General features: G+C 41.0%; 1 protein-coding gene across 1 annotated transcript in view; it reads left to right on the top strand.

Annotated features, from left to right (window-relative positions):
- The window catches only part of Ube3c (ubiquitin protein ligase E3C), a 99,380-nt gene that overhangs the window by 31,157 nt on the left and 40,702 nt on the right, over positions 1–27,521 (top strand). The window contains exons 10-14 of the mRNA XM_027428639.2: positions 1,963–2,150; positions 12,830–12,916; positions 16,713–16,870; positions 17,014–17,246; positions 26,742–26,846. Of these exons, the coding sequence (XP_027284440.1) occupies positions 1,963–2,150; positions 12,830–12,916; positions 16,713–16,870; positions 17,014–17,246; positions 26,742–26,846 (771 nt within the window). The remainder of the gene's footprint in view (positions 1–1,962; positions 2,151–12,829; positions 12,917–16,712; positions 16,871–17,013; positions 17,247–26,741; positions 26,847–27,521) is intronic.

Genomic DNA, 27,521 nt, shown 5'->3' with positions numbered 1-27,521 from the left:
TTATATGTGAATGGGTTGCTTTGCCTGACTGTCACTCTTTGTACCACATGCATGTAGTACTGTCAGAGGTCAGAAGAGGGTGTTACATTCCCTGGGGACTAGAGATATTTGTCATTCAGTATGTGGGTGCTGGTAATTGAACCCAGGTCCTCTGAAAGAGTAGCCTATGCTCATAACAACTAAGCCGTATCTCCAGTCCCCCTTTTCAGATTTTTAAAGACAGGATCTCATGTAGCTCTAGCTGACCTAGAACTCACAGTATAGCCCAGGCTGACCTTGCACTTACAGCCGTCCTTATGCCTCTGCCTCCTAAGTGCTAGGATGACAGGTGTGGGCTACCACATACCCTGGTTGGCTCCAAACTCATAGAGATCCCCCTGATTCTGCCTCCTGAGTGCTGGGATTAAAGATAGGCACCATAATGTATCTGCTAACGCTGGATTTTAAAATTTATTTATTTTATAGGGTGGGGGATTAAACTCATGGCTTTGAGTATGTTAGATAAGTGCTCTGCTTCTGAGCTACATCCCTAGCCCACTTAAGAATTTAAGGGTATTTTGTTGGCTTTTAAGAATTACATGATGATCTGAGTAGTGATGGCCCACACCTTTGATCCCAAGCCCTGGGTTTCATTCCTAGCAGTGTCTTAGTGTAGGGTAAATATGCTATCATCATTTTACAGAGGTGATAACTTAGGACAATTTGTCACTAGTCTTGCTGGGCCAGATCTGATATATTCATGTTTCTATTGTTACTTCTTCTTTTCCTCTGACACTTAGTTAGGTAGAACTTACTGTGATTGCAGGAGACCTTTCCAAGGAGGAGGCATCATGGCTCACTATTATAATCATGGGAAGCTGAGGCAGGAGGATCTCAAGTTTGAGGCCACCTAGTGAGTTTGAGGGCAGCATTAACTATGTAGCAAAACCGTGTCTTAAACCTTCCCTGCCAAAAATGTTTACCCTTAACTCTTTTTTTTTTTTTAAAAGATTTTATTTATTTATTATGTATACAACATTCTGCTTCCATATATATCCGAACACCAGAAGAGGGCACCAGATCTCATTACGGATGGTTGTGAGCCACCATGTTGTTGCTGGGAATTGAACTCAAGATCTCTGCAAGAGCAGTTGGTGCTCTTAACCTTTGAGCCATCTCTCCAGTCCCACCCTTAACTCTTTTTGATCTTTAGATTTCAGTACAGTCTTTTTCACTTATGTATAGTAGATTGCAAAATTATATGTATCAAAAACTGCAGTACTAGCGTAGTGTTCTCAAGGTTCAAGTTTAATGGCTAGAATTTAAGACTTTACTCTAAAGGGGTGTTGAATTTGTTAAATTACTATAAATTAAATGTTCAAGTTTTCAGATAGCTGGCAGTATTGTCATAGATATTATATATATATGTATATATATATGCACATACATTGGAAAAAAGCATGTAGCTTTAGTTAATACTCTAAATTAATAAACCACATGACTTAGGTTTTATGCAGTAAATTAAACCTGGAGAAGTTTAGATATCAAACACCAAATTTATTATGTATTTTGCATATCCTTTGAATTTTTTTGTTGTCTCATAATTTAAAATAGACATGTTATTAGGTAAGAATTTCAGTGGGTTTGGTGTCACAGTACAGCTCAGATCACTGATATATGGAATGAATGTTTCTTAGATATAAATGCTAAAATATAAAATAGGTGCTGAATTACAGACGAATCTGAGCATTCACAGTTGCTGTGTTACTGTGGTGGACAGAGTTGATGCCTGATGGTGACTGTGTCTCTAGAAGAGTTAGTGGATGTGTTAGGAACGATATTGGGAAGTAATGGGATGTGGCTAATTTTTAGGTGAGGTTTTGTGTCTTCTCTTGAGGAAAATATAAAGTGACAGGTGGTTGCTGGGTAGTCAAGTTCCAGCAGCACTTCCCTCACTCAGACTGCTTTCTCTGTTGCACTTAGGAGGATGGCAGGGTCTCAGCCCCATACATAACCGAGGAGTGTCTGAGAAAGCTAGACACGAAGCAGCAGACCAACACCCTGCTGAACTTGGTGTGGAGGGACTCGGCCAGTGAGGAGGTCTTCACAAGGATGGCGTCCATCTGCCACACACTGATGGTGCAGCACCGGATGATGGTGCCCAAAGTCAGGCAGGTCTCTTGGGGTCGGTGTGCACAGGCCGGGGAGTGTGCCATCTCCCACTGTGACCTGTTCGTCTGTTTTCTAATAAAAGGGGGAGGATACTGGACTCACCAAACCCTTCATTAAAATGAGAGTCTGTTGTCCATTTTGGAACCATCTATTACTATATATTCTTCCTGGCCCTGAGTGTGGTATAGCAGCTAGCTTTGCATGCAGTAGTGTCTTGCATATGAGTGGTTAGACATCATTATCCATTTTTAAAATTTGGACTCACTGCTATGTGCCAGTATGCTAAATTTCTTTTTAGGTTTTCTTCATGGTGCCTGTTAGTCATGTTTCTTGTGGCAAATTACTGTAGTCTATATAAATAAATAAGCAAACATAAATAAATAAATGTAAACCTTCATGGTGCCTTTTAGTCATGTTACCTGTGGCAAATTACTGTAGTCACCATAAATAAACGTAAGCTATGAAAGAAACTTTTAAACAGGCAGTGAAGGTACACATCTTTAATCCTAGCAGAGGCAGGGAGTTTGAGGCCAACCTGGTCTACAGTGCCAAGTTCCAGGACAGCCAAGGCTACACAGAGAAATCCTGTCTCAAAAGGAAGAAACTAGGGCTGGAGAGATGGCTCAGTGGTTAAGAGCACTGGCTGCTCTTCCAGAGGACCTGGGTTCATTTCTCAACACCCATATGACAACTCACAACTGTCTGTAACTCCAGTTCCAGGGTATCTGACACCTACAAACCAATGAGCATAAAGTAAATTTAAATAAATTATTTTTTTAAAAAGGAAGAAACTAACTTTTGGTTGGGATAAAACAAAATGTATAAGTTTTTAAATGCAACCTGTCACCTGGACTCTGCTATAATGACCCATTCACTCATTGTAGTCAATTGCAGTAAGCATGTGTGAAACCCAAAGGCTCTTCACCTTGATTGGGACACATGATCTATAGTAGGAAGGAGTCCCTTGCTTTGGGTGGCACTTTTTGGATATGCCAGCATTACTGCCTTGGTTGTGCTTAATTCCAAAGATGTTTAAAGAATAAACCAGCTTTCTGTGTTGGCTCAATTTTATGAGCATATCCCTGTTTCCTCTGAGCAACTTATCCAGGACTTGTTTATTTGTTTTGGTTTTTCGAGATAGTATTTCTCTATCCTTGAACTAGCTCTGTAGACGAGGCAGGCCTGGAACTCACAGAGATCCACCTGCTCTAACTCCTGAGCGCTGAGATTAAAGGCATGCACCACCACCACTGCCTGGCTCAGGACTTTTTATTTATGTTTTAAATATAGTAGGTTTTAAAGTTTTTGTAGTTCATGAAATAACAAATAGACTAAGGCTTTGCTTTCAGTATATTTTTTGAAGATTTCCTATTTTCAGAGCTGAGATTTGTGGGTTTAATTTCTCTTTATCGTTGGCTGCCAGGATTATAAAGGGTATGGTGGTCCTTTTTATACTGATAGAGATTTCTGTGACAAGCATGGGTATGAAGACGAGACAGAGAACTCTGTATGTAAGGACACAGTTCTGCATAAAATTGGAGAAAAGGATGATAGTGTATTATTCTGTGATTATATAAAGAGAGCAGCTGCTTCTACAAAAACTCAAAGTAATAGCTAGGTGGAATGTTCCAGAGGTGAAGAGGACTCTTAACTACTGTTTTATGTTGCATTTGCTATCAAGTCACCTAATTTTCTTTAAACTAGTAACTTTGAGACTGGTTCTTGCTATTTTAAAATATGAATAAAATCATCTGATTAGATTATAAAGGAGGCAGCGATGTGAAATTAGTGAGGAAGTATCAGTGGAAACAAGAGGTTCTCCAGCCTTCCACTTGTGGCAGCACTGAAAGGACCTGTGCAAGTTTGCAGATGCACTGTACTGTTGGCCTTTGTTTGACTGTCACTGCCCACCCAGTCTGTATAGCTGCTTTTTTTGATCCAGATGGCCAACCGAGGCCCCCATTAGCTCACTCCCATGTTTACCTGCCGTACTCAACAAACTGTCACTTTTTGTTGTATCTCTTGAGGAGATATATAGGAAGTGTCTGTTTCTGAATCAGGCTAGTGCCCATAAACTAGAAAGTGACTCCAACCAGGCTAACTTGATGAGTAAATGAGCTGATGAGGGAAGGCCTACACAGCTTTGGGCAGCTGTATTCACTAGTTTCAAGCCCAAACCATGCTCCTTTATAGAGTCTGATTTTTAAGCAGCACCCATCAGAGGGCAGAAACAAACCAGATCTAGAAGAGCTACATGCTACTATGCACTTTTCCTAACTCTTAGTAAGTTCATTAAAGGTCTCAGTGAGTGCTGTCTGGCATTTGGAGATTTGTTTTTGTTCTGGCTCATAGTCTCTGTGTGTGAAGCAGGTGAACAGTGGCCTGCTGCAAAACAGCATTGCTTTGGCTGGAACTCATAAGACTGTTCCCCTACATTGTCTTGGCTTGTTTTACGGGGCTCCCTTTCATAAATACTATATTCATTCTCTTTGGTGGTGGTTGGTTTTTAAGTACTCGTGGGCTTCTCTTGCTTAGTTTCCCTCATGGATTCTTTTTCTTTGTCTCCATTTTTACTAAACTTTTTTCTGTTTACCTTTATAGTTCTTCTCTTTCATCTGGTACTCTGGCTCTTAAATTTCTGTCTTTCATTTAATAACTTCCTGGAGCTCCAGAATCTTGTTGAACTGCTAGAGCTGTGTGATGTGGAACTTACCATGTTGTCTACCAGGAGTCCCCCAGCACCCAGCTTCCCTCTTCATCCCAGTAAAAATGGGCTTTTCATTTACTTCTCTGTGGCCCAACATTGAACTACACAGTATAAATACATAAGTATACTCAAATCCTCAGTCACACTACACCAATGGCAGATTAGAATTAGCCCTTTATCATAGGAACCCTACTGGACACACTGTCCTAAGGTTTAAGCTCTATCTTCCTTAGTGAGCCCCATGCATGTTGAGTCAACATACTTTGTCAGAACTTCATTCTTCAAGCCATGTTTTGTCAGGTAGATGAGTTATCAAAACCAGAAATAGTTTCATAGTATGGTGTAAGACTCAGCTGTGGATCCCCTTTGCTTTCAGGACAGCTCCTCATTCTTTGTATTGTTGCCTTACAGGATCACCTCTTCAAGCATTATCAGTTACCTTCCTAACTTTACTTTTGGCTACAAAATGCTTTTGCCTAAACACCCTTCATCACTTGCTTTCTTTTTTTTGATCCTGGTAATCTGTGCACCTGATCTCTGAATGCCTCCATTTTCTTCCTTTCTGCCTTAAGTGGGACTGGCATGCTCTTCATGCTCTTTGAGACTTGGTTCTTTTGCTCTCTTGACTGAGCTCAAAAGCTGCAAGTAAAGTATTGAATGTGTGTAGTAGTCAGTAAAGTTGCCTGAACTTATAATATTTAAAACATCTATAAGGCATCCATCTCAGTATAAGCTTGATTTTTTTTCCTCTAAAAACTAATAGAATGAGCCAACTTAATTGTATATTTTGTTTATTTACCACTGAAATTCAGACAACTGTGTGCCATGTGTCTTCTTAGCACTGTTAACAGTGGTAATGACTACTCTTTAGCTCTTGGGTTACAGGTTCATGTCTTGTCCTTTTATAATTTAGGGCAAATGGTTATACTGGTAACTACAGTTTGTGTTAGGTTGTGCATTAACTGTTATATAATGTATGTAGTTTATAAGTATTTCTGTAATGCTTTAAAGAAAATAGTAAGCGGGGCTGGAGTGATGGCTCAGAGGTTAAGAGCACTGAATGCCCTTCCAGAGGACCTGAGTTCAATTCCCCGAAACCACATGGTGGCTCATGACCATCTATAATGAGATCTGGTGCCCTCTTCTGGTGTGCAGACATATATGGAGGCAGAATGCTATATACATAATAAATAAAATCTTAAAAAAAAAAAAGTAAGGTCATAATTGGAGACAAATTTATTTCTTTGCCTATGATTTTGTGTCTTAAACTATATAGTCAAAATATACTAATAGATTTAGTAAACTATTTAAAATTTGCATTCTACTTCATGAGTGAGTGAAGATCATATAAAAATTTTAAACATTTTAACAGTTCTATTTTGGATTCTTAACCAAGTTTAAGCTAATTTCATGTAGTTTGTTAGGCCCAATAGAAATAGGATTGTTTTGCTAAGGTTAGCGCTGTAGGAATGCATTGTGAGTTTTGAAAACTACTGAGTATTCTTTTTTGTTTGTTTGTTTGTTTTTCAAAACAGGGTTTCTTTGTAGCTTTGAAGCCTGTTCTGGAACCCGCTCTGTAGACCAGAGGCTGGCCTCATAGAGATCTGCCCACCTCTGCCTCCTGAGTGCTGGGATTAAAAGTGCACTGCCAGGCTCTACTGAGTATTGTTTAAACATTTGTGATAATTAATTGTCCAGATGTAATTACTGCTGCTGTGGTAACATATGCATACAGTGCTATCACTGGAGGGGTGGAGGCAGGAGGCTCCAGAGTTCAAGACCATAGTTAGCTCTATGAGACCCTGCTTTCAGTATAAAAAGAAAAGAAGGGGGGAAGATTTGGCTTTATGAGACCCTGCTTTCAATATAAAAAGAAGGGGGGAAGATACATGTAAATTTGGAAGAAATGTGCACTAGAGTCATTTTAGAATCCAATTCCCTTTAAAGTTTTCATTTAGTAGTGTTAAAGAATAGTAAAGAATGACAACATCAGACAGCATCCTGAGTGCTGAACACTGCCTCTCAGCTAAAACAGCTAATGTGCTGGGGCTGGGTATGTGTTTTGATTTTTTGTTTGAGATTTTGAGATAGTGTCTTTTTATCTTTTTATCCCCCCCCCCCCCCCGTTTGTTTTTTGTTTTTTAAATTATGTGGCCTTTGGAGGACATAAAAGAGTCAGATCCTCTGGAGTTACAAGTGGTTATAGAACACCAGTGTAGCTTCTAGGAGCTGAACTTAGGTCCACTGCAAGTGCTCTTAGCCTCTGAGCAAGGGTTTTGCTCTCAACACAGGCTTGCAGGTTCCCATGTAGCCCAGGTTGGCCTGGAACTCACAATAATATTCTTTTTTTTTTTTTTTTTTATAGCTTCTCAAGTACTCAGATATCAGCTGCCATATTTGTCTGGGAAAGTGCATTTTTAGAGTCTACTCTTAAAAAAAAAAGAAAGCCAATTAGTTTAGAAGGGGAACTGTCTGTCCAAACTGGTTGTAGTTTTGATATTGAGTGGTCAGTTTAACACATCTCTGTATTTAAAGATCTTCTCCAGGCGGTGGTGGCACACGCCTTTAATCCCAGCATTTGGGAGTAGAGGCAGGCGGATCTCTGTGAGTTCCAGGACAGCCAGGACTGTTTCACAGAGAAAAACCCTGTCTTGAAAAAAATATTTTCTTCTACACTTATCTGTGAAGGTTTTGGTTTAATTTATTTTTGGTTTTTTGAGACAGGGTTTCTCTGTGGCTTTAGAGGCTGTCCTGGAACTAGCTCTTGTAAACCAGGCTGGTCTCAAACTCACAGAAATCCACTTAAATTTTTTTATCTTTAAGGACATTTGGGATTTATTTTTAATCTTGCATATCTCAGAAGCGAATTGTTACATATCTTATTTCAATACTTCTTTGTCAAGAAATGATACTGTCAACAGCAAAATGCAAAATGTGGCATTTCTACCCATAAGCTGGAAGGATTGCAGATGTCTTGCTGTGTTTTTAAAACCTGTGAGGCTATCCACAGGTCTCCAGAGGCCAGGGATGTCTTGGGTATGAGCCATGTCTCCACTGTGTTCACACCTCTGTGGCTTCATACGCCCCCAGAAGCACCAGCCTGAGTTTATAAAATAGTTGCTCTTCCCTAATTAACTTACAGGGTTATTATATAGTATGAGTGCTGTTAATCTATCTCAGTACATGGAAAGAACAAGTCACTTCTTTACCTCTTGGAAATAGAGCCCCAAACTAAATTACCTTCAGAAGTTTAATTAAAAGGTCTAATAATTTGTTTTATTATTGCCCATTGAATAAATATAAGTATTTCAAAATTAGCATTAAATATAACTTAAAAGTATCTAGCCATTAAAATGGTGCTTCAGTTCTGGGTGTGTGGCACATGCCTTTAAGGCATATGTCTGCATTCAATTCGAGGCCAATCAGGGCTACACAGAGAAACCCTGTCTTGGGAGAGAAAAAAAAAAAAAAGTGTTTCAGAAAGATGTTAATCTTAGTAGAATTTCCATAAGATGATGTTTAGGGAGAACATCTAGTATAAAGTATACATAAGGGTATATATTGAAAGCATATAAAATTACTTTTTAAAATTTAATGTCTTGATTGGCAAGAACTAAAACAAGCAAAATGGCCTATTAGGATGTTTTCTTTTTATTATTTTTTGTTTTGTTTTTTTGTTTTTCGAGACAGGGTTTCTTTGTGTAGCTTTGGAACCTATCCTGGCACTCGCTATGTAGACCAAGCTGGCCTCGAACTCACAGAGATCAGCCTGCTTCTGCCTCCTGAGTGCTTAGGATGTCTTCATGTAGTAAGTTTGTGGGGTTTTCTTTTCTTACTTATTTGGGTGAAGTGGCATCTGCATTCCATGGAGCTTGTGGAAGTCAAAGACAGAAAACTTTGGCAGAGTCAGATCTCTCCTTCTACCATGTGGGTGCTGGGTTTTAAATTCAGATTGTCAGGGTTGGTCAGTGAATTGTTTTACCTGCTGAACCAACTCATTAGCTGTTTGAGGAGCAACACTTTTAACAGCGCCGAAATAGCTCAGTTGGGAAAGCGTTAGACTGAAGGAACAACACTTTTCTATGCATATACACAGATAAATACATGGGGCATATGATAACTATTTTAAACATCTCAGACACAAGGCATGTATTATTGTTCTTTAATGTAGCTCTAATTTCCAACAGTATGATTTTTTTCCCCCCTTCATGGGAGGAAAAATAGTAGTACTGTAGCTCCGGCTGACTTAGAACTCATTGTGCAGTCTAGACTAGTATCAAACTTGTTGGCAAACCTTCTGCCCAGTGTTAGGATTATAGGCATGAGCCACCATGCCCAACCTCTTTTTAAAAATTGTCTTTTTCTCCTGGCGGTGATGGCCCACGCCTTTAATCCCAGCACTTGGGAGGCAGGGGCAGGTGGATCTCTGTGAGTTCGAGACCAGCCTGGTCTACAAGAGCAAGTGCCAGGACAGCCTCCAAAGCCACAGAGAAATCCTGTCTCAGGAAAAAAAAAAGTCTTTTTCAGCCAGGTGGTGGTGGCACAAGCCTTTACTCCCAGCACTTGGGTGTAGAGGCAGGTGGATATCTGTGAGTTCAAGGCCCAGCCTGGTCTACAAAGCTACACAGCAAAACCCTGTCTTGAAAAATAAAAAGTAAAAATAATAAACATTTCTGTTTAGTGTAGTGGGTTTGTTTTTGTTTTTGTTTTGTTTTTTAAGTAGGTTTTTGTGGATAATAATGCCAGGAGACAGTATGCTTAAAGGCTTAATTGGTCTCATGGGCTTTTTCAAAATTTATTTTGTTTTGAGACAGGTTCTCATTATGTAGCCCTAGCTAGTCTAGAACTCTGTGTGTAGACCAGGCTGGCCTCAAATTTACAGAGACCCACTTGTTTCTGCCTCTCAAATTTTGGGATTAAAGGCCTGCACCGCCATGCCTGGCAATGTACATTTTTAATATTTTTCATTGCTTCCACAGGATTCTTTAAAAGTTCCTAGTGTAATTTTGAGTCTCACCCAGTTGTGTTTCAGTGGGGGAGTTTCGGCTTTGATACCACTTCATTATTACATTTCTATAGGTTTATAATACTTTTGAGATGGGTAAGAGTTCCCTTTCTCATACAAGCAGATTGTGAAGGGCAGTTGTGCAAAATAATATTTTTAAGATTTATTTATTTATGATATATATATATATATATATTTATGGTGATCTATTATCTATGATTTAATAAAGTTTGCTTGAAGGTTCAGGTTGCAAAACCAGCTACAAGCTATAGAGGTCAGGCAGGGGTGGCACACAACTTTAATTCTAGCAGCCATACTAGCTAGCCATAGAAGCTAGGCAGTGGTGGCATGCACCTTTAATCCCAGGACTCAGGAGACAAAGGCAGATGAATCTCTCTGAGTTCAAGGCCACCCTGGCCCACACAAGAGGGAATCAGTCAAAAAGAGAATTAGAGCTCACACCTTTAATTCCAGCCTTACAGTGTCTCAGGCTGCATTCTGAGATTTATTCTCTAGCCACGTTGAGGAGAGGCAGCAATCTGAAGCTTGGAAGAGAGCTTATTTATGGAGACAGGATCAACCCTTTCAGGCTGAGATAGAGGTTAGAGCTAGTGACTGGCTGCTTTGCTTTTCTGATCTTCAGCTTGAAGCTTGAACCTCCTCAATATCTGTCACTGGGTTTTTATTTTTCGTGTTACACATGGATGTTTCGTCTGCATGTACATTTCCATACCAGAAGAGGACATCATATCCCATGGGACTACAGTCATAGATGATTGTGAGCCATAATGTGGGTGCTGGAAATTGAACCCAGGTCCTCTGGAGGAACAGCTAGTGTTCTTAATCGCTGAATCATCCCTCCAGCCCACACAATAATCTTGAATAGAGTTCAAGATTTTATGATTTATGTTTTTAGCTAGGTTCTTACTTAGTCTAGGCTGACCTAAAACTTGCTATGTAGTCCAGGTTAGCCTTAAACTCAGGGAGAACTGCTTCCCTTTGCCTCCCAAATGCTGGAATTAAATGCTTGTACTACCACACCTGACCCCAGTTTCACTATGTCTTTGTTTTTATATTTCTTTGTTTTTACATCCTGATTGCAGTTTCCCCTCCTTACACTCCTCCAAGCACTGCCACCCCCCACTTCTCTGCTCTCGGAAAGGGTGGGCCTCCCATAGATAGTAACCTGCCATCGTATATCAAATTGCAATGAGACTAGGCACCTCCTCTCCTATTAATGCTGGATGAGGCAACTGGGTAGGAGGAAAGGGTCCCAAAAGCAGGCAGTGTTTAATTGTGGCAGTCCCTGCTACTACTATGTAGGAGTCCCACAAGAAGACCAAGCTACACAACTGTGATATATATGCAGAGGGCCTCGGTCAGTCCATGCAGGCTCCCTGGTTGTCAGCTCAGACTCTGAGACCCACGCCCCTTATCAGCCTAGGTTAATTGATTCTGCCCTTGATATTTCTTAGTGAGTATTCTCTTGAATACCATATCCCCTCCTCCCCTCCCTCCCTCCTCCTCCTCCTCCTCCTCCTCTCCCTCCCTCCCTCCCTACCTGCCTCCCTCCTTCCCTCTCTCCCTCCTTCCTCTATTCTGTTTGTGAGTGCCTGTATGGATACTGTATGTGCACCACACATGTGACTGATGCCTGAGGACAGAAGAAGGTATTGGATCTCCTGGAACTGGAGTTACAGGTGGTTGTGAGTTGCCATGTGGTTGTTGAGAATTGAACATTAGTCCTCTGCAAGAACAGCCAAATGTTCTTAATTGTTGAGATAGCTCTCCTGCCTCTCTTAGGGCCATTCCTTATTCAAATAAGAGAACTCACAGAAATCTGCCTGCCTCTGCCTCCTGAGTGCTGTGATTAAAGATGTGTGCCACCACTTCCTGGCTTCCTATGGGCTTTTAAATTAACATTCTTCTTGCAAAATTTAGTCAATTAAATATAATCAATTAAAACATCTTTCCATATTGTAAGTTGTGGTACACTCTACCTAGTGTTATTAATCACCCTCACTGCTGTTTCCATGGGAGAAACAACAGGCATCTGAAAAGTCTGTGGGCTGATGGTTTGGTTCTGAAACATTCCAGGCAGAATTAGCTCTGGGCTTGCGCTGCCACAAGCTGACTTGTATGCTAGTTATATGGATTCTCAGCCCCTTGCTTTGCCTATTATGCTCAGTGAATGACGGGAACAGCGATGCCATAAAAAGAACATGAGGTTGCTGGGTTGATAATTAAGATATACAGTCTTTTTTGTGGTGGACCTGCCTTTAAATTTTTATCACATGATCTTTCCTAATGTAGCTCTATTCCATTGTGAAAATTGTTTATTTGTGTTTACTTAACCAATTGTTGTTTTCTTACTTCATTTTAAAATGTGTCTAGTAAATCACTTTACTGTTTTATAAACATGTTTTTCCATCATTATTAGCCTGTGTTTTTTGTTGGTTTCATCTCGAATACAGGGGTTTGGTTTTTAGGTTTAAATTTTGTTTTCTTGTTTCTGAGACAAGGTCTCATATAACCCAGCCTGGTCTTGAACCCAAGACTAGCCTTAAACACTTGGTTTTCCTTCTTCTGTCTCCTAACTGCTGGGATAAAAGTATATGCCACTACACTAAGCAAATTTAAATTAATATTATTGTATTTTAATAAGCCATATTGTGGAAGAGAGTAGCCTAAACTTAAGTGAAAGCAGCCATGAATCCTTGAGACTGTTGGACCTAGGATTTAATCTCAGGGCAGTAACAGTAGATAAGAGCCATGCCTTCCTGCAGCTGGGGCACATGGCTTTTTTCAGTTTCTTTACCAAGGGGCCTATGTCAGATGTGAGCTTTTGTGGTATTAATGTGAGTGTTCTAAATTGTGTGCTGTCTTCACTATATAGTTGTACTGCTTTGTTTTATAAGTTATGATTTGAGTGAATCGTTTCTTACTCTTTTTCTGTTTCTCTTCAGGCTTCTCTACAGTTTAGCCTTTAACGCCAGGTTTTTGAGGCACCTTTGGTTTCTCATCTCTTCGATGACAACGCAGATGATCACAGGGTATGTGCTAGATAGACTTATAGATTGAGCCTAAGGGCATGGAAAGTGGCAGCTTAAAGAATTATAAGGACATTTTTAATTACTGCTTGCACTTGTTCTGTCATGTTAGAAAATTGTATTCTGAATGGCTTCAATTTCACACACACATGGGGGCGGGGAAGCCTAATTTTTACAATTAACTTATTTGTAAACTTTATTAGAATGTAGCTCTATCTAAATTGCAGACATTGGGGTTCTGTTTAAAAAGTTCATTTCATTTTGTGTATGTGGGAGTTTTATCTGTATGTATATCTGTGTACCACATATGTGGATGGTGCTTGTGGAGGTCAGAACAGGGTGTCTAATCCCCTGAAACTGGACTGGTGATTGTGAGTTGCCATCTGGGTTCTGGGAATCAAATCCCAGTTCTCTGAAATTGCAGCCAGTGCTCTTAACTGCTGAACTATCTCTCCAATTCCTGCCCTGCTCGCTCCATCCATCCATCCATCCATCCATCCATCCATCCATCCATCCATCCATCCATCCATCCATGATAAAGAAAAACACTAACCAGGTCTCACTGTGCAGCTAGCCTGGTATACTAGGAATATGGGTGTGTGCTGTCACATCTAGAGAATCTCTTCATAGTGGTAGGGGAATTCCTTTCATGTATAGCACTACTCTGAATAACTTGGATGTTTTTCATTGAATTTTAATGATTCTTACGTGAATAAGAGTTTTTTTCAGACTCCTGTGGTTGGTGACACTGATGAAGGCCCAGTGGTTTATCTGGAATCAGCAGAGATTAGAAACACCTAGATTAGATTCATACTTAGAAAATTTAAAATAAGAGGTTTGGGTGCATTTTAATCCTTGTGATGTGACCTTGGCTTTCATGAACAACAGTTTACTTAGGGCAAGAGGAGATTGGAGATCATTAGGACAGGAAATTACCATTGACCTGTAAGTACCCTAGCTTAGCAACAGAGATACTGCTATGGTCTGCCTGATAATTGCCTGTTTGTTTATGACATTTGCCTTTTGGTGAGGAAATGGAGTCATGATGTGTGAAAGAAAAATGATAATGTTAATTATATTAAATTGTTAATACTATTTTACAATGGATAAAATTATATAGGTTTTTAAAAGCAACTTTTAAAGGCAGTTGAGAATTTGGAGTATCTTGTTACTTGCTTACTTTATTAAATAAATTCCAGGAACATAAATAGTATATTAATATATTCCTACTTAACAGCTCGTACTAATTTTGGGAATAAAATTAAAAATGAAACATCTGATTTTTCTGAAAATGACAGTGAATTTAGTTTGAGAGTAGTTTTACAGCAAGTCTAGCTCAGCAGGGAGACCTGAGTCAGACTTGGGAGACCATCCCATTGTCTCATCCGGTAACCAAGAGGTTCCACACCCAGTTTAGATGCAGCCTGTCCCTCACCCCAACAAGTCTAGGAGTGGGAGTGGGCAGATGTTTTTCAAGGTTTGAGTGTTTTGTTTTGTTTTCCAGACATGATTTCTCGGTGTAGCCCTGGCTATCCTGGAACTTTGTAGACCAGGCTGGCCTGGAACACATAGAGATCCACCTGCCTGTCTCCCAAGGGCTGGGATTAAAGGCGTGTGCCACCACCACTCAGAAAAAGACTTTTTATTCAAGTGTGTTCTTCCCAATATTCTTTCCCGTTGAAATGAGACAGTGTAGTTTCTGACTTACTGAAGCAGCCAACAGCAAACAGGCAACTTTACCAAAGGCTACTCTTCTTGTGGTCACTTCACTGTCCCCAAAGGCATCCTTAGACAGAAGCCCATTCAGCCAGAGAAGCTGAAAACCCTTAAATGGATGGAGTGAGTAGTCTCCATGGACAGGTGCAAATCCTTATTCTGAGAGTGGATGCAGATGACAGGGATTCATCTGAAATCTGTAATCCAACCAGCTTTTGATGTCCTACCTGGCACATTAAATTAGAGACTTTATATTTGCTTCCATGTCTCTTGAGATTGAGCTGATGTTTGAGTCTGTGTTTAGAATGGTAAGAATGGCCTGTGTTTCCTTTGTCCCTGGCCTCAGAGTCCACTGATGCACTGGTGACTCTTCTTCCAAGTTCCATTTTCCGTCATTCAAGTGAGAATGATTTACTTCTTTTGCTCACCTCATGGAATTAAGGAGAGACAGAATAAGTTAATGTTGGTTAACAGTCTTACTCATCTGCCTGAGTGATCCTGTGGTGGTTTATGATAATGTAAGGATCAGGTTTCACAACTGGAGTGATTCTTCATTGTTGGCTCAGCACTGCTTAAATGTAGGAAACACTGGCCACTCAGCAACCACTAGGCCTTGTTCTCTTAAATTCTATATGCTCTTTGGTTTTATGAGTGGCTTTTGTGGCTCTGCATTGATGGGCTAGCAAGCTAAAGGATACTGGCTATTATCTTTACTAATATCAACAAAATACATAGCAGTGAAGTAATTACTTTGTGTGTATGGAGGAAAATTTCATGGGTGGCCTGGTGGTACTTCCTCTGTCAGGAAGTGGAGGCTAGGTCCTTTTCTCATGGGGCTGGGCAGGTGAAAAAACCACTATTGTGCATGCTTAAGTCAGCCCTCAGCTTTCCTGGCTTTGGTAGTGAAGTATGATAGTATGTATGTCTGTATGGTTGCAGTTCCCAAGGAGGCTGAAGAGGGCTTTAGATCCCCTGTGACTAGAGTTAACAGATTGTTGTGAGCTGCATAGAGTTCCTGTTATCATTTTAGAACCTTCCCTGAAAAGTAGTACCATGCAGATTCAGAGTCCCATGTTCATCTGCCCCATTTGCAAGACATCCCACCACCACACCCTCTGGAAAGAACTAGAAGGCTTCTTTCTACTCTGCCATCTGCATGGTGGTGTTGGCTTCTTGGTCTTAACTTCTACTCCTGTCTCCAAAATACAACTTGTGTTGTGGTGGTCCACACCTTTGATCCCAGCACTCAGGAGGCAGAGGTGGGTGGGTCTCAGTCAGTTTGAGGCCAGCCTGGTCTACAGAGTGAGTTACAGTGTCACACAGAGAAACCCTGTCTGGAAAAACAAACAAAAAGAACTTTTGTGGAAAAGATCCCCCGAGAGTCAAGATTGTGTAATGTATACCCATGAAGTGACCCACAGGTCTCCATTGCAGAAGGAAAATGATGCTTCCTTTGTTTCCAGTGAACTAGTCATGTGTTCCATATGACAGACTTAGATTAGAAAGAAAGGAACAGATCACAGCTTGTGATAGGTAGTAGAGACACAAAGTTTTCTTTAGACCCATCCATGTGACAGTCAAGGGAGCTGCTTACAAACATGAACAGGAGGAGCAAGGCCTGGAGAGGAGTGGGAGCTGTGATTCCTCAAGGTTGTAATTTGGCTTCGATGTAGAACTGTTATAACCCTTCCTGAAAGTAGGGAGCTAGATAAAATGTTGTGTGCTGTGACAAACCTTGGCCTTTGTTAAATGGAAGTCTGTGGAGAAGGGAGTTTTCCATATAGGAACCAAATCTTCATCTAAAGCTCTTCAGAACTTTGGCTTGGGATGATGTCTGCTCTAGTAGCTGCCTATTCCTTTGGTGGCAGGAGCAGGGACCCATCAGTCTGGTTCATGTGGTGGAATCGCTCGTGTTCTCTGGTACTAACTTGTGTTGTCTCAGGGAGGGACCTTTCCTTCCTGTAAGTAGTTTCATTGTTGATGTAAATTTTATTTTCACCGAATATATTTATATGGTATCTTAATTCCTAAGCTACAACTCAACTTAAAATAGCCATTTTGTTTCTCTTTTCCCCTATTCTAGGTCTATGGTGCCATTGCTTCAGGTGATATCAAGGGGTTCACCCATGTCTTTTGAAGATTCTAGTCGAATCATCCCCCTCTTTTACCTCTTCAGTTCCTTGTTCAGTCATTCTCTGATTTCCATACATGACAATGAATTTTTTGGTGATCCCATAGAAGGTGAGAATTTTGAAAAATGGATTTGCTGTTGGTGTCATGGCCTGTCAGTTTGAAAAAGCCTCTTTTTTTTTTTTTTTTTTTTTTAACTTGCTTTGTATATAGTTTTAAAAAAAAGAACGTGGTGGAAAATTGGATTGTTTCAGTTGTAGGTCAGAGACAATCATCCATGATGCCTTTCACTCTGGAGGAGCTAATCCTGCTGTCTCGATGCCTTCGGGATGCCTGCTTAGGGATCATCAAGCTAGCATATCCAGAAACAAAGCCGGAAGTTCGGGAAGAGTATGTCACGGCATTTCAGAGTATTGGGGTCACCACCAATTCTGAGATGCAGCAATGCATACAAATGGAGCAGAAGCGATGGGTTCAGTTGTTCAAGGTACGTGGCATGAGGGAGAGTGCATGTAGCACAGACTTGTTTCTGCTGAGCTCCGTACAGAATAATTTCCACATGGAGGTTGATGTCAAACATAATTTTAAGGTACAAAACTTTTAAAATTTATTTATTTTATTTGCAATGGTGCTTTGCCTACATGTATGTCTGTGTAAGAGTGTCAGATCTTGGAGTTACAGAAAGTTTTGAGCTGCCATATGGGTGCTGGGAATTGAACCCTGATTCTCTGGAAGAGCAGTCAGCCCTCTCAGCCACTGAGCCATCTCTCCAGCCTCTAACATGCAAAACTTTTAAGGAAAAGCCACATCTTTATTTTATATCTGCTTCATTTTAAGACTTTGCTTTTGGGCTGGTGAAGTAGCTCAGTAGGTAAAGGCTCTTTCTGCCAAACCTAGAGACCTGAGCTGAGTCCTGGATCACACACAGTAAAAAAGAAAGAGCTGACTCCCAGATATTGTCTTCCACCTTTCACATGAGTGCTACAGTACAAGGTGAAAAGTAAAAACCTTGCTTTCACAGTTAATAACGTGTGTAAAATGTCTTAAGACTTAGACAGGCAGAAGTAGTAATAAAAAAATTTAAATGTTTCCGTTTTTATTTTTCACTAAAAGATCTTTTGGTGGTGGAATGTATTTTTGAATCTTTTGTAAAATGGAACCATGAAGGTAGAATTAGTCCTAGGTTTCCGTGGATGCTATGTATGAATTTCTCTAGAGTGTGTTAATTTCTAACCTTGGAGAAAAAGAAGTTATGGGTGCTGTGGCTGGCGTGCTAGCGGGAGACCATTACTGACTTGGGGTGGAAAAAAAGAGCAGGGAAAAGGTGCTCAACTCTGACCCCCATGCAGTTTCTGCTGCAAACACATCTAGTCAGCTAAAATTGCTCGTTAAAGGAGTGAGAGCAAAAGAAATGCATCTTCCAAATTGAATGCTAGATTTACAGGCCGTTTAGTGCCAGCGACCTCTCGCACACTAATGCTCCACGAGACTCATCAGTTGTCCCTTCAGGTCTTTTATCACTGCTTTTGTCAAGCTATCTATTTAATTGAAAGAAGTTAATTGAATGAAAATGATCAACTAAGCTTGTATTAATATTGCTAATGGAACTTTCTTCTTGGCCATGTTTGGAGAAAGATGTCAGGCTAGACTTTAGGAAAGACCCATTAATGCTTGCACTTAACCTGATGGGCTAATTAAGGACTGCTTATTCATCCTACAAGTCCATGAGAGTCTCTCTGCAGCCCATTCTGCCTGATTTTACAACACATTTCACTTAGAAGCATAAGCATTAGCAGCACTGAAAGTAACTGATAATGTTTTGATTGTGTGAATACAGGGCTAATGCATCATTGAATTCATAATTGTGCAGATTGATGTAATACATGTTTGCACAATTTATTTTAATCATCCCTCTCTACATTTGTAAGTAAATATAAAAGTTGCTTGCTGAGCCCTTCCTTGAAGGTGGGCTATTTTTTAGCTTTTCTAGGATCTCACCTAATTTAGATTTGGAATGTTTGAGCGTTCGTGGATTTGGGCCATATGGTAGCATGTGTGTTTTTTTGTCCATATGTAATTAAGCTCTGGGACCTTTGCTAGTAACACTGCCCTTCTGTGGAAAACCAGGTTTTGTGTACACTGGAAGATAACTTCAGTGTTTTATAGTTCCTACTGGGTGTTTTATAATTTCATATGACAGTCTTATCTTTGGGACTTAGGAATATCTGAATTTAATAATGATTCTTGAGATATTTTTCACCCTGATCTTTTTTCTTTTTCTTTTTCTTTTTCTTTTTCTTTTTCTTTTTCTTTTTCTTTTTCTTTTTCTTTTTTTTTGTGGAGCCAAGTGCAGTGATGCATGCTAGTAATCCCAAATCTCAGGTTGCTGAGGCAGAATGATTACAATCATGTGGCCAGCCTGGGCTATATTGAGTTCAAGGTGAATTAAGCAAGACCCTGTCTCAAACACTTTCCTCTCAATTTTAGGTCCACATTCACTCTGTGTGTACTTTGAGCTAACCCTGTGAAGAGAAAGGAAATCCTGCTCAATATGTCTTTGTATCTTGCTGTCACATTTAATAGGCCTATTAAAGGCCATGTGTCCGGGAGGCAGGCACATCTATCTGTATGTGCTGCCACTTAGAGAGCTGAGAGTGCTGTGGCAGATGATTCTTGCTCTCTTGATGTGTGTGTGTCAGTGAAAGAAAGAGATTGAACCCAGGGCTTATACGTGCTTGCTAGGCAAGCATTCTATCGCTGAGCTACACACAAAATCTTAATTGTTTGCTTTCTTTTTTGATATGGGATTGGTTTAGGTTTAAAATTGTGTTTTAACAAAGACCTTTGGCCTTCAACAGAATTGTTTAAAGAACATGTCCCCAACCTATTTTATACCACTTGCTATGAATTGAGTCCTAGAAATTATACAAACTAGTATGACCCATGAGTGATGAGCTGCTATTAGCTTTTCTTGTAGGAAAAAAAATGACCTTTATTATCAAATAACAGAAACAATAGGAAGTTGTCAACTTTTTCCTAAAAGCAAGCATTGCCTGTCTGTTCATATGGTAGTGATTCTGTGTGGTAGGTGTCAAATGTTGGTCCTGTACAGAGCCAACCATGTTCTCCTGAAAGTACCAAAATAAAATGCCCGCACCATTTATGTGGATTATAGTACCAAATTAGAGTGGAAATATTCATGATGAAACCAAGGGAGGTGAAAGCATTTGCCATTGATTTCTGGCTTTCTGTTGACTGACAGAATTGCAAGCACTGAGACTGAGCTTTGTCCTTCCATGCAGCCATTTTAATTTTTCAGTCAAAGGTGGTCCTCCTGAATTACTTTGCGTGCGAGACTCTGTTGGCTAGTCACAGGGCACAGCGTCTAAGTGCTTGCTTAGTGCCATCTTTACTTGACACTGTGGGAACTGAGGTTGCTTCCTAAGCTCCGCATCACATTGTTAAAACAGATCAGGCATTTATCAACTTTATAAACTTCCTTTGGAAGTGTAATTTATAGCTGTAATCACTGTAACCCTGTGAATAGGCAGTAAATCCTGCTTGATATGTCTTTGTGTCTGGCTGTCACATTTAATGGGCCTTACCAAAGGCAGTGTATCAGACAGGTAGGCACATCTGTATATGTTCCCACATAGAAAGCCAAGAGTGCTGTGGTAGATGATTCTTGCTCTCTCAATTGTTGGTTTGTATTTTCTACTTGAAAGAAATGAGTGTTCTGGGTGTGCTGGTGAACCTGGTATATCCCAGCACTCAGGAGAGAAGGCTGCCTTGCTCACAGGACATAGGAAAACAAAGCTGAAACTTGGCTATAAGCTTCCTTTCTGCTGACTAGCCCTCATACTTTAGACCCAGTCAAAAGCCCATGTTTAAGGAAGTCTTATGCCATAGTGGAGAAGCTATTGTTATTCTTTGCTAACTGAACATAATGTACCTATCATGTTACCTTCTAAATATATGCCTTTAGGATAGTGCTGCTGTCAGCTTTTGTCAGAAAAGCTTCTCTTTGCAGTGATCAGCGATTACTGCAGAGATTCATAACTGGCCAAATTACTGAGAATAAATGACCCATAAGTGGGACATCCATATCTGTCTTAGGTTTTCTATTACTGTGAGGAGACACTAGGACCATGGCACCTCTTATGAAGGAAGCCATTTAATTGGGGGCTGGTTTACTGTTCAGAGGTGTAATCAGTCCATTATCATCAGAGTGGGAAGCGTGGCTGTATGCAAGCCAGCTTAGTGTTGGAGAGGTAACTGAGAGTTCCATATCCAGATCTGAAGGCAGCAGGAAGAGAGTGGCACACTTCCACGAATAAGGCTCCACCTCCTGATAGTGCTGCACAAAGAATTCAAGAATTAGAGGAAGGGCATAGGTGTGGAACGCTGACTTCTGGGCGTGACAGGGCGGCTGCACTCTTGAACTCACAGCAGCCTTGCTTGTCTTTCTAGTGTTGGGTCTTTCAATAGCCTATCATTGAAATTCGAGGGCCCTGATTTAAGATGTGCAGTTAATGAAAGAGGGGAAGAAATTTTCTTCAATAATTGTAAGGTCTCATGATTCTGTAAACAAACTCACCTATGCTCCTTTTAACAACTATAACAAATCTTACTGGGAAGAAGGCATGAAAGGAGGAGGGATGAGAAAAAGGAATTGGGTTGGGGGGGACTAAGGAGGAGATGAATATGCTTGAAGTACATTATGTAAATTATGAAGTGTCATAAATAAACTTCAGTTTTGCCAGGCATGGTGACACACGCCTTTAATCCCATCACTTGCGAGGCAAAAGTAGGCTGATTTCTGTCAGTCTGCTGCCAGCTTGGTCTCCAGAGAAAGTTCCAGGGCAGGCTCTAAAGCTACACAGAGAAACCCTGTCTCAAACAGACAGTTTTATGTATCATTAATACTAATTTCAGAAACATGAAAATGTGGCTTAGACCAGGCGGTGGTGGCGCTTGCACTCGGGAGGCAGAGGTAGGCGGATCTCTGTGAGTTCGAGGCCAGCCTGATCTACAAAGTGAGTTAGTTCCAGGACAGCCTCCAGAGCCACAGAGAAACCCTGTCTCGAAAAATCAAAAAGAAGGAAGGAAGGAAGGAAGGAAGGAAGGGAGGGAAAAGAAAATGTGGCTTGGTTGTAAGTAGAATGTTTGCCTAGCATAGGCAAGCCCTTTGGTTCTGTCCCTGGCACTGAAGAAAAAAGACAGACAAAACAACAGCCCAAGTTTTTAACAGAGTAAATGGATGCAACCAGTGTCCTGGCTGCAATCCTGATGTGTTTTTTTCACCAAGAGTCCCAGAGTGGTAGACCTGTGTTGTGTTCTTACAAGTTGGACCTTTCCTATTATTGAGGGTTAGCTGAGTGGGTTTTTGCTTCTTCTTCTTCTTCTTCTTTTTTTTTTTTTCTTGCTTTTGTTTTTATTTTTTAGTGGCTAATTGAAATGAATACTTAAGGAAACAATTTTGTAGTATTTCAGACCTGTAACAAAGCCATGTGTTGTGTCTATCTTTAACAAGTGATAGTTGAGGGCTGTGTAAAACAGGGTCACTTGTATGGCAGCTCACACCTAGCATTCCAAGCCTTCATCACTGATTACTTAAGCAACCCCATGCCGACTCAGCCTGGGATCTGGCAGGATCATTGTGTAGTGAGGGCTTGCTGTAGACTTCCTATGTTCTTTCCATTCCCTGTAGGAGAACCTCTTCTGTCAGGTGATACTACTGTAGCTGCCTGCCACTGGTTTCCTCACACTCCTCTAAATATGTTCTTCATTTGAAGTAAAATCTTTATAAAAAATTCTCCTTTAATGATTTATCACATGGCACATTTGCCCCCTTCAGCACCTAGAAGTTCTGTGCTGCTGAGTGTGCTTTTATGGAGCTCCTTAAAGAATCAGCCATAGCCAGGCCAGGTAGCACACACCTGTGAATTCTGGCACCAGGTAAGAATGCAGGTTTGTGACTGCCTGGGCTACCAAGGGAGTTATGGTTCTCCTAGGCCCTGTCTCAAAAAGTACAAAGAGAGCTGGGAATGTAGTTCAATGGTATAGCCCTTCTCTAGAAAGCATAAGGCTCCAGATTAAATTCTGTCACCAAAAAGTGAATTAGCTGTGCTGTTTGGTTTTAATTAATTATAGTTTTAGTTGTAATTCTTTTCAAAATAGGTTCCCTCCCTCCCTCCCTCCCTCCCTCCCTCCCTCCCTCCCTCCCTCCCTCCCTCGTTTTGTTTTGGGGGAGCAGAGTTTCTCTGTGTGATGTCCTAGAACTACTTTGTGTAGACCAGGCTGTCGTGAAACTCAGAGATCTGCCTGCCTCTGACTCCCCGAGTGCTGGGATAAAAGGTGTGTGCGCCCCCCCCCCCACTTCCTAATGGCTATCTATGCAGACTCATCTTTCCTTTTTGCTAAAGGTCACATCTCAGTTGTTTCATTGATGAGAGTGTGGACAGAAGCAATGTGAAAATGAATCCTGTTATGGTTTCATAAAATTTATATTTTTAAATCTCAGAAGAAAAGTAGTTTATATGGAGGAAAAATATTGTTTGACTTCTAAGAGTGTTTAACACTAGTTTTGCCAGATAAAAATACAGGTTATCTAGTTCATTTGAATTTTGGCTAAATCACAAATATTTTTCCCCTTTTTAATTTAAATTAGAAACAAGCTTGTTTTACATGTCAATCCCAGTTCCCTCTCCCTCCCCTCCTCCTCTGCCCCCCCATCAACCCCCATCCCCTTTCTGCTCCTTAGGGAGGGTGAAGCCTTCCATGGGGGATCTTCAGATCTGTCATATCATTTGGAGCAGGGCCTGGCTAAGCCCCCCCCCCCAACCACCCCGTGTGTCTGTCTAGGCTGAGAGAGTTTCCCTCTGTGGAATGGGCTCCTATGTTAGTGATAAATACTGATCCAGTGCTAGAGGGTCTATAGACTGTCCAGGCCTCCTCACTGACACCCATGTTCAGGGGGTCTGTGTTATTGTTTTGTTTAAAAAGAAGAAAAGAGAAATGCTGAGACATGAGACATAAGACTATAAGTTTATTATAAGGCCTGGCAGAATGGGGAGACTAAGAAGAGGAACAGGGGTAAATGGCTGACCGCCATGGCCGGTCGCCATAGAGAGACAGAGCGGGGAAACAGAGAGAGGGGACAGAGAGCGGGAACAGAGGAAGAGAGAGCGTAAATGGGCAGGGGCCTATCTTTTAAAGGGGTCCTCTGCACCTGCGTGCAGACTTAGTTCCCATGGAACCTTGGGCTGACCAGGGTTCTGCCTGAGTGGATTCCACCAGGTAACAGGGGCAGGCCAGCATAATGCCTGAACCTTTCAGTATGGGTTGGTCCTATATTGATTCCCCAGCTATCAGTCTGGGGTTCATGAGCTCCTACTTGCTCAGGTCAGCTGTTTCTGTGGGTTTCTTCTGGTCTTGACCCCTTTGCTCATCACTCCTCCCTCTCTGCAACTGGATTCCAGGAGTTCAGCTCAGTGTTTAGCTGTGGGTGTCTGCTTCTACTGGATGAAGGCTCTAGGATGGCATATAAGGTAGACATCGCTCTCATTATCAGAGAAGGGCATTTAAGGTATGCTTAGATTGTTACTTGGTGTCATCCTTGTAGATCTCTGGACATTTCCCTAGTACCAGATTTTTCTTCAAACCTATAATGGCTCCCTCTATTAAGGTATCTCTTTTCTTGCTCTCCTCTATTCTTCCCCTGACTCAATCTTCCTGCTTTCTCATGTCCTCTCCTCGCCTCTTCTTCCCTTCTCTTTCTCCTAACTCCCTTTCCCCTCCCCGCATGCTCCCAATTTGCTCAGGAGATCTTGTCCCTTTCCCCTTTTCCGGGAGACCATGTCTGTCTGTCTCAGGATCCTCCTTGTTTCCTAGCTTCTCTGGTGGTATGGACTGTAGGCTGGTAATCCTTTGCTCTATGTCTAATATCCATATATGAGTGAGTGCATACCATGTTGTCGTTTTGTGACTGGGTTACCTCACTCAGAATGGTTTCTTCTAATTCCATCCATTTGCCTGCGAATTTCAAGATTCCATTGTTTTTTTTTCCACTGAGTAGTACTCCATTGAATCACAAATATTTTTTAAAAGGTAAGTTTGACTCTTAAAATATTGAACAAACTTATTCTACTTACATTTTTTTCCAAGATTTTATTTTTAATTGTGTGTAAGTGTCTGTGGGTGTGTGTGTATGAATACATATTATATCATTATGTAGAAGTAGAGTAGTAGAGAAGAAGTAGAGAAGAAGGTGTTAGATCCCTTGGAGCTGGAGTAATAGGCAGCTGTGAGTCATCCCACCAGTGTGGCTGGTAGGAACTGAGCTAGCTGCTGAGCTAGCTCTCCAGCCCCCCTACTTATATTTTTTAAAGTTGTTTCATATTTATATTAAATTGGCACTAGAAGACTTTATAGATGATATGTGTTTACACATATTTATTTATTTATTTATTTGGGAGTATGCATGCAACAGCATATGTATGAAGGTTATTGTACAACCTGTGGGAATTGCTTCTCTCTGTCATGTGGTTCCTGGGGATTTACACTCAGTTGTCAGTACTGATAGTGAGCTTCTTTACTTTATGCAGCAATTTTTGTCAGCTCTACAAAGTACATTTCAATGTAGTATAGTATAGTATAGTACTGCTAGATTTCTTTAATCCTATCAAATAACTTTTGATCCCAGATTAGTTACTGAAAACTACTAGATCTCTAGGTAATTTGTTGGGCTCTCTTCCCAAGGAGCTCATGGCATAGCCAAAACAGCTATTACTCCAAGAATATACAAAGCTGTGATGCTGCAGTTGGGCAGCATGGCCAATTTGGGAATTATACCAAGATAAAAGACTTGGAAAATTAATCAGCTTCATAGGCACAGGCAAGGTGTGTGTGGAGATTTAGGATGCTATTTTGCCCATGTCCTCTATGTAGTATTTCTCTGAAAAATTAGAAAAGAAATTACCAAATAGTGGTGGAAATGAGCCCAGGTGCACTATTGTACTGCCAGAGTTCTGCCTTAAAAGTTATAGCCAAGGCCAGGCAGTGGTGACACATGCCTTTAATCCCAGTACTCAGAAGCAGAGGCAGGTGGATCTCTGTGAGTTCAAGGCCAGCCTGATCTATAGTGGGAGTTACAGGACAGCCAGGGCTAAACAGAGAAACCCTGTCTCAAAAACAACAGCAACAAAATTCTAACCAAGGGGATGGATAGATGGCTTAGTAGTTATGAGCACTTGTTCCTCCTCTTGCAAAGGACCCAGTTTCCAGAAGATGCAGTGCTCTCTTCTGACCTCCAAAGACACTAGGTACACACTTGCTGCAGGCAAAACACTTATGCACATAAGATAAATCTAAAGGGGGTACGATTGAAAAAAAAAGAATTCCTTCCCCCCTTAAAGAGAATTCCAAACAAAGTGTGATGATGCCTGTCTGTAATCATTGGCACTTGGGAATTAGAAGCAGGAGGATTTGGAATTCAAGAGGAAAGAGACTAAACTGTATGAGACATTTTGCAATTTTACACACTTCAAACTTTTGGCATGTGTGTGATGTGTCTAGGTACTCCAGAGACTCGAAGAGTATCTAGATGCCCTGGTACTAGAATTAAAAGTGTTTGTGCGCCATCTGACATGAGTGCTGTGAACTGAACTGAGGTCCTTTACAGGAGAAGGAAGTCATTCTTAGAATCAAGCCATCTCTCCAGTCCCTGGCCTCATTTTTTAAAGATCACATTGTGTGTGCACTTGTGTTGCTTTTCTGTTTCTATTAGCAGACAACTGTTTTATTCCTCTAGCCTGTTCTTGTCCTTGTAGGAGGCTTTTTGTAGGCTCGGAAAATCCGCATCCATTTTATCAGGTCGAAAAGCACCTATGTCAGTGTCTTCTGGCATCTGGTTGGTGATGCTGCCTGCTCTGTGAGCTGTTAGTTATTGAATTGTTTGTATGACATTGTTCTTTCTTTTCAGGTTATCACCAACCTAGTGAAGATGCTGAAGTCTAGAGACACAAGGAGAAATTTCTGTCCTCCAAACCACTGGCTGTCAGAACAAGAGGATATCAAAGCAGATAAAGTTAGTGGAAAATCTCTAATTGTTTTCATTAAAGATGGTTTCTCAGCTTTTGTATTTCTGGGGAGAGTAAGTCTTTTTAAATTGTTTAAGTCTTCACTTAAGTTTTGAGTAGGTACTGATTTTGTCTGCAGTGCTAACTCTTGGTCAGAGGGCAAGATGAGCTTTATCCTGGATTGTCTGAGGGAGCAGACACAAAAGAATATTGCTAAGATTCGAACCTAAAGCAGACCAAATCTTCCAGACCATCAGGAAGAGTATATAATAACAGGGCACTAGGTGCTCCCAGAGAAAGTCTCCATTGATGAATTTTAGAATCTTTGAGAGTAGAGAGAAAACAGGGAAACAGGTGCAGCAAGAAACCAGCATAGGAGTGTGGTAGGACAGTGGATGTGTGACTGGGTCTTTGAGGAAAAAGCCATCTTCAAATGGAGCCTGAGGTGGAGTGCAAAAGGGCAGATCTTCAAAGTGAACAGCTGCAGGGCCCAGGTATATTTCCCACCAACACAAAAGGTCTTTAGCACAGTGGTAGTTCTAGGTTTGAGGTGTGGTGACCTGTCACAGTAGAGGCTGCTGGGGTGTGAGGAAAGATCAGGGACTTCTGAGAACCCCAGTCCTTCCAGACATATACACTGTCCTGAAAACTCTGAGCAACAATGAAAATAGCTGCATGGACTG

This window comes from Cricetulus griseus, chromosome 8 (assembly GCF_003668045.3).
Source record: "Cricetulus griseus strain 17A/GY chromosome 8, alternate assembly CriGri-PICRH-1.0, whole genome shotgun sequence".
NCBI lineage: Eukaryota > Metazoa > Chordata > Mammalia > Rodentia > Cricetidae > Cricetulus > Cricetulus griseus.
This window is presented reverse-complemented; position numbering and strand designations above follow the sequence as displayed.